Source organism: Grus americana, chromosome Z (assembly GCF_028858705.1).
Source record: "Grus americana isolate bGruAme1 chromosome Z, bGruAme1.mat, whole genome shotgun sequence".
Classification (NCBI taxonomy): Eukaryota; Metazoa; Chordata; class Aves; order Gruiformes; family Gruidae; genus Grus; species Grus americana.
In genome coordinates this window covers 28,751,304-28,772,641 of record NC_072891.1, presented here as the reverse complement: position 1 = coordinate 28,772,641, position 21,338 = coordinate 28,751,304, and the positions used below count along the sequence as shown (strand labels likewise).

At 40.4% G+C, this 21,338-nt stretch overlaps 1 protein-coding gene across 3 annotated transcripts in view; it reads left to right on the top strand.

The window, feature by feature from the left end:
* Positions 1 to 21,338, top strand: part of ARHGEF28 (Rho guanine nucleotide exchange factor 28) — a 129,982-nt gene that overhangs the window by 71,460 nt on the left and 37,184 nt on the right. For 2 of the 3 annotated variants that reach the window (XM_054810175.1, XM_054810177.1), the window contains 14 exons: positions 3,690 to 3,820; positions 6,205 to 6,506; positions 9,201 to 9,345; positions 10,645 to 10,756; positions 12,974 to 13,210; positions 14,057 to 14,096; positions 14,686 to 14,809; positions 16,180 to 16,312; positions 16,676 to 16,731; positions 18,245 to 18,296; positions 18,864 to 19,011; positions 19,113 to 19,234; positions 20,127 to 20,267; positions 20,740 to 20,990. In XM_054810175.1, coding sequence (XP_054666150.1) covers positions 3,690 to 3,820; positions 6,205 to 6,506; positions 9,201 to 9,345; positions 10,645 to 10,756; positions 12,974 to 13,210; positions 14,057 to 14,096; positions 14,686 to 14,809; positions 16,180 to 16,312; positions 16,676 to 16,731; positions 18,245 to 18,296; positions 18,864 to 19,011; positions 19,113 to 19,234; positions 20,127 to 20,267; positions 20,740 to 20,990 — 1,994 coding nt within the window. The remainder of the gene's footprint in view (positions 1 to 3,689; positions 3,821 to 6,204; positions 6,507 to 9,200; positions 9,346 to 10,644; positions 10,757 to 12,973; positions 13,211 to 14,056; positions 14,097 to 14,685; positions 14,810 to 16,179; positions 16,313 to 16,675; positions 16,732 to 18,244; positions 18,297 to 18,863; positions 19,012 to 19,112; positions 19,235 to 20,126; positions 20,268 to 20,739; positions 20,991 to 21,338) is intronic. The other variant, XM_054810176.1, reaches the window with a different exon arrangement.

Here is a 21,338-nt window from a genome sequence, read left to right as displayed (position 1 = left end):
GATGATCGAATGTTTATTTTAAAGTTAAAGTATTTTTATAAGCTTTTGTGCCTGGTAAAATGTGCAGCCTTTGCTGTATAACTTTGATGACGACATGGCAGAAGATGTAGAAAACTTGTGCCTAGTTATTCATTGGCCAAGGTCTTTTATTTTGTCCATGTTTGGAGATTATCCTGCCCAGCACTGTGGCTTTTGATCACCTACATCTAAATAACACATACATCTTTCTCAACTGTTTACCAGACAGAGGGAAGAGAGCCACAGTGCTGTGCAGAGGTGACACAGAGCCACTTGCTAAAGGAGACATGCCTTTATGTTACTCTTTTTCTGTGGCACAGCATACAGCCAGAGAATGTTCAGCTCTGACAGGAGGATCAGCTTGGTGAGCTGTGCTTGCTGGGTTGTGTCAGTACCAGAACAACTCAGCTATGTCATATTCGGGTCATTTTTACCTTAGTAAGCACGTGAAATCCATTACCGACACCTTTCAGAGCTACAACTCTGGGACACCTTCGCTCTCACAAGAAGTGCCAGTTTGCCCTGGCAGTCTTATGTGTCCTTCCATTAGCTGTGCTGGAGTTTTGCATCTGCAATGAGAACACACATTTTGCATGGGTAGGGGAGGTTTTTGAGAGGTTTTGTTTGAAAATGCATTTTGTTGATACTCCTCATCTTTCAGGCAAGGACAGCTTTGCTGCATATTACTGGTACCCAGTACAGCGAGCTATTACCTGCTGCCGTGTTAACCTGGAGGAAGGTCTGCTCGTGGTCCCCATAAGACCCAGATGACTTGTAGCCAGCGAGGCAGGCTGGAGGCAATTACTGGGGTTGTAGGAATGCAGTGTGTGATGTGGATGTTTCTGACAGTTTTATCACTTTTTAAACTATGCGGGCTTGTCCAGTGGAAATAAGTTACTAGCACAGTCAATGTGTAATTAATAATGCTCTCCCTTGCATTCAGCAAAATCTTGAAATACTTCTCTTGTTACAAGGTTAGTTTGATGTAGTGACCCGTTCATGCATGTTTGAAATTGGGGGGCAGAGTAGGAGTAAGGAGGTACAGCGGGGTCATATCGCAACACAAAGTGCAAAATAACCTGCTGCCTTTTGTCTGTTCATTTAGAACCCCAACGAATATTTATTTAGACATCTCACCTTTAACAGCAGACTGACTGGAGCATTGCCGGAAAAACATACAGCATTTAGCAGTGGTAATCAATAAAAATTTACCGATGGAAAGTACCACAGATAACATATTCTGATATATCTTCTTGTATTTCCAGCAGCTTTCTTCAGAAGTTGTTACTTAGGTTGTTATTCTCTTAACAGCATTTTAAAATAATGTAAAATGTGGTATTAGAAGATGCTATATAAATAGACAATGTGACATAATACAGGGATTTTGTTGTTTCTGTCTTGGGGCATGTAGTTCATAGCGCGGTCCATTAACTGACTGTAGAGACCTCAGTAGTGGGGACTGTTGCTGAAGTCAAAAAACTGCCTCCATAGGCTCAAGTTTACACTGTGATTTGGGAATCCCTAACACCTGGGCTGTTTTTCAGGGGTGGGTATTGAACCTTTGCAGCCCAGTACTGGAGCCGAGTACCACCCTTGCCAGTTGTACCCAGTGGGTTTATACACAAGAGGGAGTGTGTGCCGGGGAATGTAATAAGCATAGAAGAAGCAATGCAGAGCCTGACATTTTTTTTTCTTCTTGGTTGTTGGTTTAAGACCAGCCCTTGGAAAGCTTTACTTGCCACAAAAAAGTACTGCCAGTTTCGCCAAATCACATATCCATATGATTTTAGCTGCCAACGTCTGATGAACTGCTGTAGAAAGCAATGCTTTTATACTATTTATAAACAGAGGCTTTGGGATCTTGGCAGACATAAGGAAATGGTTTGTAGCTTTAGCAATTCTGAGGATGGCAGTCACTAAAATCATGTTAAAATTCTTGCTGGAAGGAGAAGCAGAATCAGAAGCGTAAGGATGTTTTAATGGTATGAGATCCCTCAAGTCCTGCCAGGACTAGAAACCAAGTAATTCATAGTGTGCCATTTCTAAATGGGAATTTCCAGTTTTCTCTAAGTATAGAGCTTACCCTGTTCTTGGGCTTTATGAGATAGCATCTTAAAATTAAATAAAAGCTGTGGTGTAGCATTGCAGTTTTGGCAGTGGTCCAGGGCTTTTTTTTTTTTTCCAAAGGAACAAATGCCCCAGACCTTGACAAGTGTAGTTTCGAATCCAGGGCCATTTCTTCATTATAACTTTTCTTTCAATCTGATGGCCATAAATATCTTGGATGAGGCTTTGACCAACATGATCTAGTGAAAGGTATCCCTGCCTATGGCAGGGGGGTTGGACTAGATGATCTTTAAAGTTCCCTTCCAACCCAAACCACGCTATATCATTCTGAGATGTTCCAAAAACAGTGACATTGCTTTAGAAATATAGCCTGGGGAAAGTCTTTAGTGGTACCTTTTCCTTTTCCACCTTTGCAGAAAAGAATGGACACTAAGATGGATTTTTTGCATAATTTTCAATAACAGACAAACTGGAATTAAGTTTATTGAGAGTTTTGATTTTGGATATTTTGCTGGGCATGACACATTCTCTATCACATCATTCTTATGCTAGCCTATCTCAGTTTACTTCCAATGGCAATGCTTGACTTAACAGCATCTTAAAATAAGGAAAATTATATTACAACTGTGATTATTTTTTGGGCCTGTTTTCACAGTCTAGAACAAGACTGGTTTCCACTTCGTCAAATTTCTCTGCTTTTACAATCAGAAGATAATACGAGGCCTTGCCTACCAGCTTATACAGACTGATAGTGTTTCTGTAGAACTTGGTTAGGTTTTCTGCTGCTTAAAGCAGAAATAAAGAGTCGGCCCCAGCTTTTCATAATATTTGCAGTCATGAACACACTGTTAAAAACTACACTCTGAACTTCTGTTAATGGTTTTTGCTGAAACTGGTAATTTCTCATTTATGTACCAAAAGGAGATCAGATGCAGTCTTCATCCCAAACATCTTGTTCATGGCTCAAATCTTGACTGATTCCTGTCATCCTGTAAAGGCACTATCAGTGGTATTTTATTTATCTCTCTCTTACAATTTTGTTGCTGTTTTCTTTTAAGAACAGTAATCTGCTTTATTGGTTTAAAATTAGTATTTATGTTGCTCCCGGTAGGTAGAGTGCTTTAGGATAGTCATTATTTGACTGCAATTGAACAGCATTCCATTCATATAATGTATCAGATGTTAGGTATTTTATGTATAGGCCAGAATCATGCACATTTTGTCCCAGCCCATAAATCTTACCCTATGTACTTCTGCAGCCACAGATCTCTACAAAGTTCTAGCATACATGGAAAAAAGAAGGATTTGCTAACCAAGATTCAGGAATATTTGTTTTAAAGTTATATGAATGATTCCGTGTTACATTTTAGAGTCTTGTCAACTATGGCACATACAGCAAGTGTTTGGCTTCTTGGAACATATAGCAAGTGTTAGGCAATTACAAAATGGGCAGATTTTTGAGTGACCACACAAATACTACTCAAATTGTAATCCTAAGATTTGGTGCTTAATGTTTAACTTTGCCATTTTTATGACAGTATATATATGCATGAGAAAATGGTTTGAGATTTAATGGCATATTTTCCACAATTTCTTTTTTCCAGAGCAGAGACACTCTACACTTGATATCCTCAGGAAACTCAAGGCTCCACCTACTTTCTTTGCTGCAACCAGACTTTCTGCCATGCTGAGTGGGAGTGATGAAGTATATGCGAACTGCATGGTAGTAGACCAAGTAAGCTCAAGTTTGAACTTTTGGCAATTTTTTCATCATCCTCTGTTGAAGTAACTTATTTATGTGATAGTAGCTTCTTCTGGATCTGTCAGCAGTGGTGTTTGGCCAATTAGTAGAGCTCTAAAATAAAAAGAGTAATACCTTACTCTTCTCAGCTGTATTTTGTCCCTTTTAACAGATTCAGTTGATGATGGGAATTATTATCCCTAGCCTGTAGGGAGAATTACTGTCTTTTCTGTATTTGCTTCTTTATAAGAAACATTAACACAATGTAACTGGCTCCTATGCACTTCAGATTTTCTGAATTCGAGGTACGTTCACAAAAGAAAAATTTGCTGATGCTGGCTAATTTCAGAAGTTAGCTCATAGCTAAGCTTATAGGCTCAACAAAAATGGGTTATTGTTGAAAAGGTGAAGCTGATGTCCTACAACTGTCACAGAGCATTCTGATACTGGAGATCCTGACTTAGTATGCATGTTTCTGATTTATTTGTCACTAGCACTGGAGATGAGCCAGAGTGTCCAGACTAAATTGTATTTTACATTACCATGTTGCACCTGAAATGCCTCCCCCATGGTCGCTCTCAGATATCGTAACTTGGGCAGGGGAGGACTAGGCCAACTCTTGTGTATAGCGGCTGTGTGTAGTTAAACAGCTGCCAAATTCTGGTGGCACGTAGCTATGTTTCAGGGATGGTTGAAGTGATTTATTTATTTATTTGTAACCTTCTGTGGGCTCTTCCTGGGGTGAAAGTTGGAATATAGGAGTAAGAACTGATCAGATCATAATGTTAGAAGACGGCTGAGATTATGCAAGTGTGATTTTTTTTTCCCCTTTTTTTTTCTCCCCATTTCCTGAAACACTTTAACCACCACATTCACTGCAGATCCAGTTCGTTGTGACAGCTGAGATGGAAGTTTCAATCAGAGGCCAGTGTATTCAAAATGCATCTAAGATTACTGAGGGATGCATGAAATAATGACCTAGGAGTGAGCAACTAGCAGGGAACTATATATGCAGTCTGTGAACCCTTGATTTTAACAATATTCAGGTCGGAAGGACAGAGCTGCAGAAGTACAGATGCAGATGTTACCTGAGTTACATCCGTTACAGATGCAGATGTTACTGAGTGTATGGCTGGAGGGGGTCCTTCAGCTGGGATTACTACCCTTTGCTTAATATGTAGCCACATTCAACTTTGTTAAATGGCTGATTGGGGCCCAATTCTCCTAAGCACCATGCAGCAGGAGCCGGATCGACTGCTGGAGGAGGTCCCTCTGGTGCCGAGGGGAAACGCTGCCCAGGCAGGAATAACTTTGAAGGGAGGAACAGCTGTGTAAGACCTGGGAGAAGCATTTTTTCCTTTGTGCATCTCATCTGCACCACGTAACAGAAGTACTTCCAGACTTGCATGTGCTGTAGCTTTGAATGCAAATTGGGCTGCTGTAAAAGTGCCAGCAGTTCTTTCTGCCTTTTACTAAGAGAAACATAATTATGATGGGGATGTAACACATCTCAAGTGGGTCTAGAGAGGAGGAAGTCAGCAATCTGAAAGACCAGGGCTTTGCTTGCAGTCCTTCCTTTCTTCTTACTTCTATACAAGCGCTTTTTGGAGGTTGAGTGTTTTCACTGGCCGTGTGACTTTTCAGTATTATTCAGCATCTAAATAGATGACAGTAATAATAATAGACTAGTAAAAGACTGACAATAAACTGTATTTTAGTATCTTCTGCAGAGTCAACAGGAGAATTCAGCCTCAGTTGCACAAAGAATTATTTGTTACCAGGGTCTAAATCCTGATCCCTATAGCTGAGAAAACATAATTCCCAACTCCATTCCTGTCTTTGTGCAAGAGAAGGGGTGCTTCATGCCCATAATTGCTTAATGGCAGAAAATAAAGATTCCTTCCATTCTTCCCCTGGAGAACCTCTGTTCCAGGTCATGTATTTTTATTTCAAAGCTTAAGAAATTGATGCTGGAAAGTTAAAAGTGCATGATGTGTAAGCTGATTTTTCCAAATTAAATTGCACAATGTTTGAATTCTTCGTATGTCTCCCACACTAATGTATTATGCATATTTTTAATAAAAGCTATAAATACATGAATCGGTACATTTAACAAAAGATATAAATATGAGTGAGAAATCCATTAGACTTGCAAATACCAATTCGTTGCTAGTCTAGTTATGGAAAAAAAGTAATGCAAGGTCTAGAATCTCTTAGCCATATAACTTGCCTTCAATTCATGTACAGTAAAAAGCAATAGGTGAAAAAAAAAAGGCAAAACATATAACCATAAATAAAATGGCAAACTAATCTGGTCCTTTTTCCCTGACAATGCATCTTGTTACTGCCTCTTACCACCATTTGTTTTTTCTCTGCAGGCTGGAGATTTAAAGACTAACTATGTTCATGGAGATACTGTCAGGAGTGACACATGTCCAAATCCCACCAACTCAATCCCGATGGCTAAGAGCTCTTCTTCTCCCTCCCTTGATGAGACTGACCAAGACATATATATTCCAAATGAAGGAAATCAAAGGCCAATGAATAATGGAGAAAATGCAGGTTTAAGACTTACTGTTTCATCTTCTGAGCCGTATAGAGCAGATTCATACCTTCCATTCAAGACCCATGGATTAATTAAAGATCAGGGCCAACTTTATGCTGACATGAAAAAAAAAAGGTATGGAATTTACTTGATGATATGTCCAGAATAAGGACTATTTATGATAACGTTTTATTTCAAAAGTTGAAGCAGAGTCTGGAGTAATAAATATTATTATTGAGGTAAAATCACTGTTTTACATCACTGATATTTAAATCTTTTAAATTTAATGATCTGTTTTCATAAAATAATTATGAAGACATTTTTAACAAATAAAAGGTGTCCCCTAAGTAAATTAATTTTTAATGCAAATTTATACTTGTATACCTTTTTTTCTTGTGTGTATTCTTTAAAAAAAAAAAAGAATCAGCTGTTCACTGTAGGAGTTTCCATGGTGGTGTTTTTGTCAGAACCCTGAATTTCACCCTAGTTTTCCTCAGTTATATTTTCCATTAAGAAAATAGTCCAAAATCTATTGAACTCCCTGGAAATCTTTCCATTCGTTGCATTGGTCTGTAGAAGAACCAACTTATTCCTGATTGCATATATTTTTTCATCTCGAAAGACACAGTGCAGAGTACAGCTCATGTTTCTGATAGGTTCAGACTGTTTTCTGCTTTTTTGCTGGTACACAAGTTTTGCTGCCAGCAGAGCCAGTTGTCTGAGGACCCTCCTCCAGATGGCTTTAGGTTATGCTGAGAACTGATTGTCTTCAGGAATGTAGAGAGCTTTGAAGATGAAACTATAAATTTTGTTTTTAACAATTCATAAATTTCCTTGATAAAAAGGCTTTATTGCTTCTCTGGATAGAAGAGACATGAAATCAGTTTCTTCTTGTATAGGAGGAAATTTTTGCCGGGGGAGGTTTAGATTGGATATTAGCAAAAATTTCTTCACCGAAAGGGTTATCAAGCATTGGAACAGGCTGCCCAGGGGAGCGGTGGAGTCACCATCCCTGGAGGTATTTAAAAGACCTGTAGATGTGGCACTTAGGGACATGGTTTAGTGGTGGACTTGGCAGTGCTAGGTTAAAGGTTGGACTGGATGATCTTAAAGGTTTTTTCCAACCAAAATGATTCTACGAATCTATGACTAATTGGAGGCAGGGCATCAGATCTATGTAAAAACAGTAAGGAAGCAGTAGTGTCTGTCCATTGTCAACTGAAGTGGGCGATAAGATTTTCTCTACCTTAATTTTGAGTTTCTTATGCAACTATAAAGTCCCCCTAGGAGGAATCTTTTAATGCAGATGAGACAACAAAAGTCAGACTAAGAGTTGTTCTTTCCCAACCTTTTATTTTTGTTAGGTACAGGGATATCATGTAGATTGCTGTAAGTAATCTTCTTCTGCCTCTCTGTTATAAACATTTTCCTCCTATACATTTTTAGATATTCCCACCTTTTTTAAGACCTAGATCAGGTACTTATATATGAGCTTTAAGAGCTTATATGATTTTTCGGAGATATAATTGACCTTAATATATCAACTGTAAGTGATCCAAATATTACACATAAAATAAGACTATCAGTATGTAATTCTAGCAGCACCTTCCTTGAAGTATCTGAGGTGATGTGGCAAGTTACTTAGCAGATCTTTAAACCAGCTTTTTATGCCAGAAAAATTCCCCAGGCAAGTTACCCCCCAGTAAGACATGCATGCTTGTCTATTGACATAGACATGTATTGCTTTTCCAATTTTAAAATGTGACAGTAACTAATAATGCAGTTAAATAACTTGTTTCTGAGATGTCACATGGGCAATTACTAGGAAACATTGCAAAAGATGGTCTCCAGAAGGTAATGAAGAAGTAGTTTTGGACAGTATCGATAGATTTGCCCTTTGACAAAGTGAGTTGTAGTGGTGTGTGAAGGAATTGTTGTGCTATTATTCCTGGTAGGAACTCGGGCTATTTAGAAATACCACACATAATTTAAAGTTTTATGTTGTAAGGCTGGAATGTTATTGCAAGCAGTCAACCGTTCCTTCCAGTCACTCTGATGAAGAGACCATGAACTTGCTCTTGCAGCTAATGGGACCCACCCTGGGTAACCCTGGTACTGCTGAGAAACCTTACTGCACTCTCCTGCTCAAAACCCCTCGCCAATCACATGGTCTCTAGGTGTGTGAAGTATTGTTTAGCCAAAGATTTTTCAGTCTGTTTATTGTCCTGTATGTTTTTAGGTTTATATCTTTTGAAATCAATCTCATAAACTGTCTCGGACCCTCTTTCATCTCTCTTGTTAGTTTTCCCTTCCATCCTCCATCAAGTCACAGATGTAGAAAAAAAGATGACTGTGAATAGCCACATCATATCTTTCAAATACACGGACATAATATCCATATATACCCGTATATCTTAATGCTGAAATCTGAGCTAGTTGTCTCAGTTCTCCTTAACATGTATATAGAGAGGCAAGTACATGTGTGGAACAAAACATCTCATTTTAAGGGAGATACTGAACATGGGTCTGAAAATCATCCTCCAGAGGTGGCTGACTGTGGTGGGAGTCTACGATCGTGGGCGATGCACACATCTGTACTGCAGATCCACAAGGTTGGGTCAGATGAGTCCTGTACAGAGTGACTGAGTACCTTGACCAGGTGACTGCAAACCTGAGAAGGGACTCAGAGCGTCACTTACCTGACATAATCATGGTGGTTTGGGTTGTCATTGATCATAGTATACAGCAGTATCTTTGCTTGTTGCATTAAGGTTGAGATGGATTGTTACTAGAACTCATGAGAATTAAAGACTTTGTTGTCTGCTTCAGTTCAAGTCTTGATGACCTTGAAGTAGATGGCGGAAGTGGAGGTGTTTCAGACAGATCCCACGTTCACTACCCTCCCCTCGGCTCTTCAGAGGCCATGGCTTGTAGCAGAGATGGATTAGACTTATCTACCAGTCTGCAGCCCGAGGTATTTGATACTATCTTGGTTTGCATTGTTTTCCTTTTAAGTAATTCACTGAAAACGTGAGAAACATCTGAATCTGAAAGGGAAAAATGAGTTCCCAGTTGGCAGTGCTAGTCCCTCTGGAGAGCAGCCCACAGAGGGTTGTGGAGCTGGAGCTCCCCGGTTGTGGCTGGATTTCGCAGCAGCCATGGGAAGGGTCCATCAGAGATTTGCTTCAGCATCATTTATCAGAAGCGTTTCAAAGGAAATATCTCAGGTTCAGTGAATCAGCATTTTCTAAGCAAAATATATTTAGTGAGGAAATGTTTAACCAGCTGTAGTTACATGAAAGAGCAACGGCTTTGTAAAGTATAAAACCAGCCTGCTGCCTGTTTTAAAACAATTGCTAGACTCAGTGAAATTCAGTTCAGTTCTGTGCATTGGACAGTGCAAATCTCTCCTCTTCCTTAGGGTTTTCTAAAGTATCCCAGTATGTTAATTTTCGTTAGACCAGGGTGCCGTTTCTGAGATTTTCAGATGCATACATAGAGGTATTTTCTGTTTGTAGGAATTCTTTGTTTTTGTTAGACAGACTTCTTGCTGTTGCAGAGCTTTATCTGACCTTCAGCAAATGACTGCATGAAGGTAGAAAAAGAGTCCAGCACAAACACTGAATTCTGGTAGGGCTGCTTTTAAAAACAATAAGATAAGGAGTCTAGGAGTAGGCTCTGTTGAAATGTAAATGATGTATCAAAAATCAGGGAGTTTTCTTTCAAGTCTTATCATTGACATATTTGGGGATTGGAAAATCTTTTCATGCACAATAAAAAAAAAAACAAACCACAGAGAGAAAAGAGAAGGCTAACTCCTTTCTTTGGAAACTCTGACATCAATAATTACTGGGGCAGTGTGTTAGTCTACATGAAATATTCTTGAGGCATTAAAGTACTATGATTAATGGCTCCCTTGGTAAAAGAAGATGGCTTGGTCATCAGATACAATGGGCAGCAACACTGTTTGGATGGTGCTTGCCACCAGGCTGGAAAAGAATGTAAGCTTTTTCTTAGTCTCTTAATCTGACTTGCACCCACAAATTATTTGCTGTAATTTACAAAAATTTATCATGATGGAAGTATGACAGACTTCCTAAGAGGTCAAATGAAGTCATCAAAAATTGTACTTCAACTTAAAGCTTTAATGAAGCCAAGAAAATGTATGCATGTGGTCAGCCATCTTTCTTTCAGAAATTCTGTCACTGATGTATTTTGCTTCTGTTGCTGATTTCAAATGAAATTAGTTTTAACTTGCTGCAATTTCTTGTAGGAATGCACAGTGTCTGGAATTCGGTCACGCTCCTATTCCTGCTCCTCGCCCAAAGGTTTATTAGGAAGACCTCACATTCCTCAAGACTTCACAGTTGGGGATTTGAATGAAGGTCAGTGCTCCGGCTTTGCACCTGCACAGCCCCATCCCATGCCTGCCTGCTTCAGGCCCTGTGCTGACAGCTTTATTTAGGCCTGTCCAATACACAGACCTTGCCAGCATGCGTGAAGCAGGGTTCAGGTGCCTTTGGGTACCCCTACCATCACTCCTCGCTCTTCTCCCATCTACTGCCCTGTAATGCCCTCCCCTGATACAGCGTATGATCCTTGGGAGGGCACGAAAACTGGGAGAGCGTTAGTCAGAAACAGTAACGCAGGCAAGGGCAGTAATCTTTTCGAAAGGTCCTTACCCCAGCCTCCTGCTGAGTACCTGGCAGAGACCGCGAGGAAGCTCAGGAAGACACAGAAGAGGTGTCAGAGAGGGCAGATGGCCACAGCATCCTGTAGATCCCAGGGAATCTCTGAAGCATGGATGGGCTATTGTCATCCCCACAGGCTGTGGAGCAAAACCCACCCTCTCCATCAAGTGGAGTCAGAGATGTTTCTGCAAGAAGCTTGTAATTTTTTACAAATTGTTTCTAACATGCTTTATTTCTAGACACATAGTTTCATATTTAGAAGACAACCCACACTTTTCGCAATGAAGGATATGGGTTATCTACTGTGCTTTTCATATAGATCACATCACTTAAAAAACACTTGCATTTCAAGAGACGTGGCGTCTGTCCTTATAAACCTGTCCATTGCCATACTTCCAGCTTGGCTGTCCCTCCAGTGTACCTTTAGCTTTCCCCTAGTCCCGAGCAAGAGGCAGGACATGTGGGATACAGTGAACCAGAAGTTCTGGATGCCCCATCACTGGAAGTGTTCAAGCTCAGGTTGGATGGGGTTTTGAGCAACGTGATCTAGTGAAAGATGTCCCTGCCCACGGTAGGGGTGTTGGACTAGGTGATCTTTGAAGGTCCCTTCCAACCCAAACTGTTCTGTGATTCTATGACACTGAACGTGAAGACACACAAAAGTTGTGGAAATGTTATCGTTGACTTTGAAACCAGTTAACAAATTCAAAAGCTCTTGGGAAGGCGAAATGGAAAAAGCTGATGGCCAGACATACAGTCACTGCAGACATCTTTTCTCTTAAGAAACAGTGTTAAGCAGTGCAGCAAATAACTTGTTTACAGTTGCTCAAATTCACTGTTAAGATTTCATGTCCCCTTGTAAGGAGGAGTATGTATTGCAGCCTGCAGCATGCAGCAGTGTTGTATATTTCCCTATCATTTAATGTATTTGTAACCATTTTTATTCAACAGATTAGGTGAGAAGTCTTTGGCAAAACAAGGCAGAAGAAAAAGAGGGAAGTATGTCACAGAAATAGAGGATGGCAGATCAGCAAAACCCTGTGGCATGTGCTTAAAGTTAAAACAAAATTCCTTTGACCTCACAGCTAAGGGACTGTTGGTGTCACAGCCTGTTAAGCATCATCCATACACCATTACCTCCTCTGACCTGACCTGAGCTCGAGCCTCTGTCCTGTTCATTCTCTCTCCCCTTCCTCCTGGGACAGTCAGTGCTGGGGTTTTACCTGTCTGGTGGAGAAGGTGGAAACACTTTTCTGTCCAAGTTTTGGAAATAGGCTATTCTGCAGCCCACACCACAGATGCAGTGTGCTGCTAGGAGGGAGGGTGGTGGTCTGCTGAGGTTCCTGCTGGCACTTCCTTGCTTACCAGCGCCTCCTCCTCATTCCTTCCTTACCAGTATTTTCCAAGGATGGGAGCATTGAACAGAGTGTTTGGCAGCTGGCAGTGGTGATTACTGTGTGAGGCAGGCACAGCTGCACTTGCTTTGAGCAGTTGTGTCTGGGTACGGGACCCAAGAGCTTGGTCCAAGAAATTGCGTCAAATAGTTCATCCTGATCTCTGCAGGCCGTAGTGGGATTGTTTCTGGGTCTGTGCAGGTGTCTGCACACTGAAAACCTGCGCCTTCCCCTCTGCTCAGCTGCCAGCGCTTTGGACATCTCACTCAGGGCTTAGCTATGCAGGAGGGAGGCGCAGCTGACCTTTTATATTGCAATGAAATGTAAGCCAAAGCAGATGAATGCAGGGTGGCAACAAGACAGTCTTTCTTGCACAAAGTATGAGAAAAAAGTGGGAAGTCACCATCCATTTCTGACAGAAGCTTTTCCATATGCTCAGGTTTAAAACAACTACCTGCTTTTATTTGAGAAGGTATTGCCAGTCTGTAACAGTAAAGGATTTGTCCCTGCTCTGTAGATGGTGTGCTCATGAACAGTGGTCGATCCCTCCTTCAGGCTCTTTCACTCTCTAAGTCAGTGTCTCTGCTCCACCCTTGTAGTAAGTACCTCAATGCCAACCCCACAGCGCTGTTTTGCATGAGGCTGTCTTCATCTCCCGTGGGTACATGGCCTTCGTTTCTTCCGAAAGCATCCTGTGGCACAGGTCGTGCCTGGCAACTAACTGAAATGCCCTTTGAGTCTCGCTGCTTCTTTGGTAAATATTCTAGCTCTCACTAACCTGAAGTCTATGTTTGTCTGAAGACATGCTGATTCAGCGAAGGGTGTTTAAGTTCGTATCTAACTTTAAAGAAGGCACAGTCTGATGCTGTGACTGAGGCAGGTGTTTAAGTATCTTTCTGAACCATACCTGTGGTAGCTTTGCAAAAAATGTCTGCAAAACAGAATGGCTTCTAATTTGAAAATTGTAGTGTGATCTCTACTGTTGGGTTTTTTTTTTTCATTCCAAAACAACCCAACTGAATTATTTAAATTTTATTTTGTTTTCTAGATGGTTTGTTGAAAAGTATCTCCTTGAGTCCTCTCTGTTATTTCTAGGATGTAAACTTGTAACAAATTACACATCATGTACAGTACATAGACTAGTAATATCCCTCTGTATTGGGATTCAGATTTTTTTTAATATTATAGATAAAGCTGCATAAGACAGGTAATTGCAAATGTTAGAAGAATGTCATTAAGATCTTTTTCAACAAATTATGTAAAAAGCAAAATGAAGTGTGAATCACTCAAGTCTGGGTTGTTAAGAAAAACAAAAAACCCATTTTTTGTTATTGTTAAAAACAGACTGTTTGCAGAGACTGGCATTCATTGATATCCATCTCAGTTCTGGCAGATTCTGTCAACTAAACAAAGCTTAGTAGGCAGTGGTCTTACCCTAGGAAAAGCTGCTTCTAATGTATATATGTTTTTGCTTTCCTAATTTTCAAATGACATCGCAAGTGCCTTAATGACAAGCTTATGGCCTGGTGGAGGTCGTGCATTTCAAATAAACCTGATGAGCTTGCAATCTGAGTGCCCGATAACTGTTTCTATCTTGCAGAGCGAGCGTACAGTCTGCCAGAGCAGTCCCGAGAGAAAAGGTATGGGTACTTGGCGCACCCGCGTTTTGAGGCGACGGGAGCAGATCTGTGCAAGAATGCCATCTAGGGAGCAGAGCGGGGAAGAGGCCTCCGCACCCCTCTTAGCGGGGTTTTCAGCAGCGGTTTAGGGGAGCACTCCCTGCCCAGGGGATCTGTAAGCCCACGCTTAAACCCTGTGTTGATCTCAGCCTGGCTTTCTCTGTGCTGCCCCTACCTTGCACGTCCTGCAGCGGAGCTTTGCTGTGCACCACTGTGGGATGTGCATGGTAGGGATGCGCTCCTGTTCACTACAGGAGCTCCTATCCACTGTAGGAATGTCCAAAACATTGTAATAAAAGCAAGGGCGCTTTTGATACCAACCATGATCTAGGCAAGCTTGTAACGCATTGCACGTTCACAGCACTCCATGGGCTAGTGTTCCTCCTTTTTATAAAGAGTCGTTGCAGCCTTTTTAATAATGGCAGCTAAACTCCACAATAAATGATCTAACTGTTAAGTGTTAGGTGAAACAAGCACCATCCAGATTCTGCTCTGGTTTAAGGGACTGTTCCCGCTGGAATGAGATTTTTTTGACTGGTCTCTGTTTTAGGATTCAGGAGGAGGAATGGAATAAATATATTGCACCCTCAAAAAATGAGTCTGAAAAATGTAAAGTGAGTCGGACTTTCAGCTTTCTGATGAACAGAATGACCAGCACACGGAATAAGTGCAAGGTAATTTGGGATTCATGTCTATATTATTATGTATAATTATGTCCCTGTAATTAATTATAGATGAGAATCTAAATTTTTATGTAAAGATAAGTTGATGTTTATTACAAAACCATATAAGTAATAGGAAGAAACTTTTATCTTTATTTTTTAACTTTAAAACATGTGCAGGGTACCCTGAAATGGCGTTCATATTAAAAACCAGCTTTCCTTTTAAACAATAGCCTTTGCTGAACAATATCAAGTATTTACCTTGCCATTTTTTAAATGTTATTAATAATCTCATTCAATGATTTAGCTCAGGTTTAAATGTGTGAATTGCCCTTAAGAAATATTTTTTTTGCTTACATAAAATTAAGGGGTATGGGCCTATTCTTTGCAATTACTTTCAATAAGTGCATGAGTCTGTAACTTCTACATTGGCATGTAATCCACTGAATTTGCCTTATTTGAAGTTAATGGGACTTCTTGCATGAGTAAGTACTGCTTAGCGTTAAGAAGTTGCAGATTTGAGGCCTGCACAGTCAAACATACATACTATGAAAGGTAGATTAGAACATTTGTGGTTTGATTTTGAGACATCTGAAATTTAGATTAATGGCATCAATTAGCAGCTTGAGAGATGGATTTGGCCTACAGGATCTTTCTGGCTGGCCTTCTGGCAGTTTTGTAGACTTTCTAGTATGCCCTCCCATGCCCCAGGATATAAGAACGCATGTGGATGTGAGGATGGCTGGCTGAGACAGTATCTTCACAAGTGACAGAACTGGCTGCGAACATGTACATGCAGTCCAGCAGCCATACATAAGCCTGTCTCCTAAAGAATGACTATGAGGGCTGCTTGGCAAAATGTATACTCACACCAACAGGAGTACAGTAAAAATAGGCAGAATTTATTAAATTCATTAACATTCATTAAAACCAGGTTATATCTAATGTCTTTTAAGATCTAAAGACAAATCATCTAAATTTACATAACTGCAGCTTCAACTGCAGAGGTGCAAGTTTGCATGTATGCCTCAGGGAGATGTGGGTATTGATATTTGTTTGTGTGTGCGAGTCAATGACCATTCTAAAATTTTATTTTCTGGCCCTTTCTTTTTTCCAGGTTTATAAATGTATTTCTACCAGTCTTCCTTGATAATGCTTACTGGCTTAGCTGCCAGTGAAAGCAATGCCTGCATCATTTTAGGACTTCAACAATGTTGTATGTAATAATATAGTATACTGTTAAAAGTGTTCCACGAAATAAATGTTTTAGAATAATTTGCTCTAAAAAGGGAATGTTTTAGTGTTTTTAAGATTGAATCAGTTTATCTTCTTTTCTTATGTCCCTTTTTTTTTTTTCTTTTTTTCTGCTGTTGGGGATGAAGACAAAAAATAAAGATACCAAAGATAAAGAGAAACTGAACAAGCACAATTTTACAAATGGAACCTTCTCAGGAGTTATCCCATGCATGGCCTGTGAAAAGGCCCTCCTAGGAAAGGAGTCACTGCAGTGCTCCCGTAAGTAGTCGCTGGCTTTCGTGTGTGACCTTACAGTGTTCAGAGACCTGCTTTGGGATCCTGGTTCAGTGTTTTGTTTCAAGAAGAAACCTTGCTTAAATTTGGATGTACCCGTTCTGTGTAACAAGCTGAGGTTGGCAAGGCAGTGGGAGGAAGGACAGCAGGTGACAGCTTCAGAAGGGACCACCCTGCATATTAAGCTAGAGTCTTTCCTAGCCATGGGCTGTAACGTCAAAGCACCTTACGGGCCACTTTAGTAAGTGGACTTGGAGGAGAGAAAAAAGTGAAGCCTCAGAGTAACATTTTCTGTGGGCTGGGGACCCTGTTGGGTGGCCAGGCTTTGAGATGTGCCTTCTCTTTCAGATTGCAATGTGATTGTGCATAAGAGCTGCAAGGAGTCTGCTCCTGTGTGCACCAAGGTAACTTCCTATACTGCAGCATTCTTACTAGAACATACCTGCTTTCCAAGGGGTCTAAGAACGTCACGAAGGAAAAAAAAAATACACACAGCCCACCCAGACCCAGTCTGTATGCAAAGGGCTGCAAGGGTGTCAAAATGTCCAATGTGAGCACTGCACTTGAACAACAGTTTTTAGAAGAGGGTCAAAAATGAGTGTAAAGAGATATTTGTATTTTTGAAGAGTTGCAAGGTCAGATTGTAAAATGGTGTGGCTGGAGGTATACAGAAAGGATTAAAAAGAAAGGCTTCTCAAAACCACAGATACCCCTTGTGTATGAAGTGCTATCCCATATGTTTGAAATAATGGAAAGCAGAGATGGAAGGGACTTTGAGAGGCAACCTAGTCCATCTCGGTACCCTCAGGCAGGCTGACTTACTGGTGGTAACAATTTGGGCAGATGTTTGTCTGACCTGTTCTGGAAAATCTCTGGAGAAGGAGACTCCACAGCCTGCCTAGACAGTCACTCCCAGTGTACAGCTGCCAATGCAGACATGGCAAAATCAGCACGAGAGCTGATGGATACTGTCTCCTTTTAAATAGGAACACAGGCATGGTGATGTTATCATGACCAAGTTGCTTTCAAAAATAGATGCGTAAGGCTTCTGCCCTCACGGAACAAAGTGGGACTTGCAGAGAAGTGTGCCACAGCATTACATGTCTTTTTTTCAAATTAGTGGAGTGTGTTTTTCTTACATAGCTGGGTTTTGCATCATGGTAGCTTGCAGGGTGAACATGTTTCTGTACAGACTCTTCAGGGTAAACAAGTCTTAAACTTGACATGAATCAGGTATTTTAATTTATTTTGGTTATAGCTATTGCATCATAGCGTTGCACAAATTTCTGAGCAACTTTAGGGCATTAGGACCCCTGAACTGGTAGTTTTAATTGCTGGGACTGTTGGGCTATTTGTCAAAAGGAGACAAGAGCCCCTACCACCCCTGACTTCTCTCAAGAAGAATGAGGTGCAGAAAATGTTCACTGACCCACCTCAAGTGAAATACATGACTAAGCACGGCAGGCTTTCGCTACAGGTTTTGCAGAAGTCCACTTTGGAAAGGGGATTGATTCTCCCTCTGATACCCAGGCTTCCTCAGGTAGTGCCCTGGCACAAGTGCTTCAAGCTTATTTGAACATAAAGCCCTGAATGTGAACTCCTTTTCTTTCAGCCTTCACAGGCAATATTGAAATAGAGAAAGTAGAATGCTGTAACTCAGTTAGTCAGTTTTGAATAAACAGATTTGGTTTTGTATTGTAGTACAATTAATATCATTCTACTCTGAATATTGTTATCTACCAATAACTAATAAACTTGGATTTATTCGTGGTTGGTAGAAATCAGGACCATTGTTTAGGACCATTTTCTTGAAATCCTTTTGTGTGGTGATATACGGTGGTGAGTTACTGACTTGACTATTCAGTGTGTTATCAGGTATAATTTCATTGCAATTTCCAAAAATTCTTCTTTTTTCAGAAATCCCAGGAGAGATACCATAATAAAAACAAACCCCAAGCTGGTGTAACAAGTAAGTTAGGAGGTGTAAACCTAGCACTTCTAAGTTAAGCCTTGGTTAAAAATCACGGGACTGACAACACGAAGATTACTACATCATTTCTCATTTTAATATCTGAAGAAAGTGTATGTGTGTCTCTAATACAAGTAGGATTTTTTGAAGAAATTGCTGTTGAAATAACTTCTCCTTTACTCAAATGAGTGGGAGTTGTACTACGTTTTATTTTCAGTGAGAAAGAAAATAAAAAATTGTCAGTTTTGTCTTGTGTTTTTGAGTATGTCATTTACCCTGTGCACAAATATTTGGGTTTCCTGTGTTCAGATTGCAATGCTAGAGTTGTGCAGAATTTGAGATTGTTACGTTATCAATAATATCCATGCGTGAGCTATTCCACTTTGCCTACAGGCTTATCTTTATTCTGTGGGAGAGCATCACAGTCTTGTACCACAGCAAACAGGCATTCTTGATACCCAGTATAGGTCTATATGAACACCACACAGCATTTCACAGTATAACTGTGCTGTTGATGACATACTCTACATTGTTTGTCAAAATGTTGTGTTGTGATTTGCCTCACAGATTCCCTGCCTGGAGACATTTCACAGGCAGTGCTCTCCTCAGTGCATCCTTCTTCCTCTGTGCCTATCGGACGCTCTGCTGGAAGGAGGGAAGTCTTGCAACAGTCCCACTTCTTGTCCAAAAGTGTCCCCAGTGCCAGTTTTGAAAGGTAGAGGGCAGCTGCTGGGGGACTATGCCAAATACATCATTCAGATTTCTGGGAAAATTGAAACCATTAAATAAATGTGGGATTTTGTTTTTCTGCTGTAGAAGATCTGCGCCATTTTCTGAACAAGACTCTGAGACTAGCACCTGGAGGTCCAAGTCACGTTCTGAAGAGACATTACAAGGATTAGGGACCTTTTCTTCAATGGATCCTTTAATGATGGAAGGTGAGAAGGATTACACAGATATTGCACTTTATAACCGGTATTGGAAAGTGCAAAATAGAAAAACTCCTTAGTTGATATAGGAGGCCACTTCATCTACCAAAAGAACACCTATTTTTAATAATTACAATTGTGTCCCTCATTCAAATGATACAATCAGAAACATTAGTCTTAAAATACAACTTTTCCTTTCTTCCTTGTCACTAACTCTTAAATAACTTTTAGAATATTTTTGTATGGTGTTACCATTTTAAAATACCAGGGATAAATGTATTTGGCATCCTTGCAGAACCAGAACAGCAATATATTTTTCTTCTGCAGTCATCTGATCATCTCCATTGACAGTACACATTGCAAAACATATATCTATGTCACTTGTATTTTCTCAGTAGCCCCAAAAAGTTACCTCCCACTGGTGAACTGCCCTCCTAAAATGGCTACATATCCTTGTGAAGTGAATAGAAATAGGCTTTTTCTGTCGGTAGGCATGGTACTGAATTTCAAAGCTGAAGGGCATTCACGTGCGAAGGATGGTGCAGATCTCTCACACTACACATCTACAAAATGGCCAGTGCCTCTCCAACACCAAAGCTCCTAAATTTTAAAAAGTTTCTTCAAGCAAAGAAGTATACAAAGGATTTAATCTGAGAAAAGAAGGGTGGGATTTTTTTGTTCTCCTCCCTTGCTGTCACATTTGCATTTCAACACTCTAGTAATGATGTTGACATCTGGCAAGCTTCTCAGACGTAAAGCCACTGCCAATGTTTACAGAAGCCTTGTCTAAAGTTCATCCCTGTGATGTGTTCCCCGTACTATATGAATAGATCTGTATGTGCAAAGGGACTTCCCTTACTGTTCTTATGCTGGTGTTAACGAGATAAATGTTTTGTTGTAGATGATGTGGATTTGTCTCAGTGGACTGATCTCCGCATAGATGCACAAGAGTTTGAGGCGGAGTCCTGGAGTTGTGTTGTGGATCCAGTGTTCTGTAGCAAGCAACAAAAGGATACCATCAAGAGGCAGGATGTCATTTTTGGTCAGTATTTCAAAGTTTCATGTAGGTTTATAAACAATTTGGCATAGAAAATAGAGAGGGAACCTACATGTTTTATGTCCAGAAGAATGAATACTTCGACTCAGAATAATAAGGAGGTTCAAAGAACATTTTTGTCACAAATTACAATGTGTCCTGGAGCTAAGGAAATGGAGAGTAGTGGCTACCAGAGACATGTCTACTCTGCTCAGGGAACAGTTGAGGCTGGAAGGGCTCTCATCCAATCCCCAGCGCAAAGAATTGCAACCACAGCTTGTTCAGTGGGGTACAGTTGAGAAAACCGTGCCAGAGACAGATAAATTAAGTCTTCCTACTGACATAATCTATTAGGTTTGAGGCTCACACAGAAAAAAATATTATGACTGTATATTTGAATATTGCTGAAGTCTATCTTAGAAGGTGTGCAAAATGTTCAGGTGATTATTATACTATGCTGTTTTCTTTTATACTGCAGAGCTGATGCAAACAGAAGTGCATCACATCCATACCCTGTTAATTATGTCTGAAATATTCAGGAAAGGGATGAAGGAAGAACTGCAGCTGGACCACAGCACAGTGGACAGAATATTCCCCTGCTTAGATGAGCTACTGGAGATGCACAGGCAATTCTTCTGCAGAATGAAGGAGAGACGGCAGGAATCGTGTATGGCAGGGAGCGAACGTAATTTTGTCATCAGCAGAATTGGAGACATCCTTGTGCAGCAGGTAGAGGCATCAGCTCTGTTAATCCTTTATGTACTCAAGGTTCCCAAATTAAACAATTTGTTGACCTTAAAACTTTTGTGGTCAGGAAGGAGGCTATGGTTGCCTCATAAAATTCAAAGACTGTCCCCTCCAGATTATTGCAGGGGATTGTGTTTGCAAAGAGGGGGAGGAAACATTGTTATAATTGTTCTCCTGTTATTGGCAAGACTGTAGTGGAGGTTGCTTGTGCTCTCTCCAGCTTATTTTCCTCTCCTTGTTACTAAAAACAGTTAGTCCATTTTCATTCTGTAGTGACAGGCCATGTTAGTCAAATTCATAGAACTTGAGAAACAGGTATCATAAAAGTTT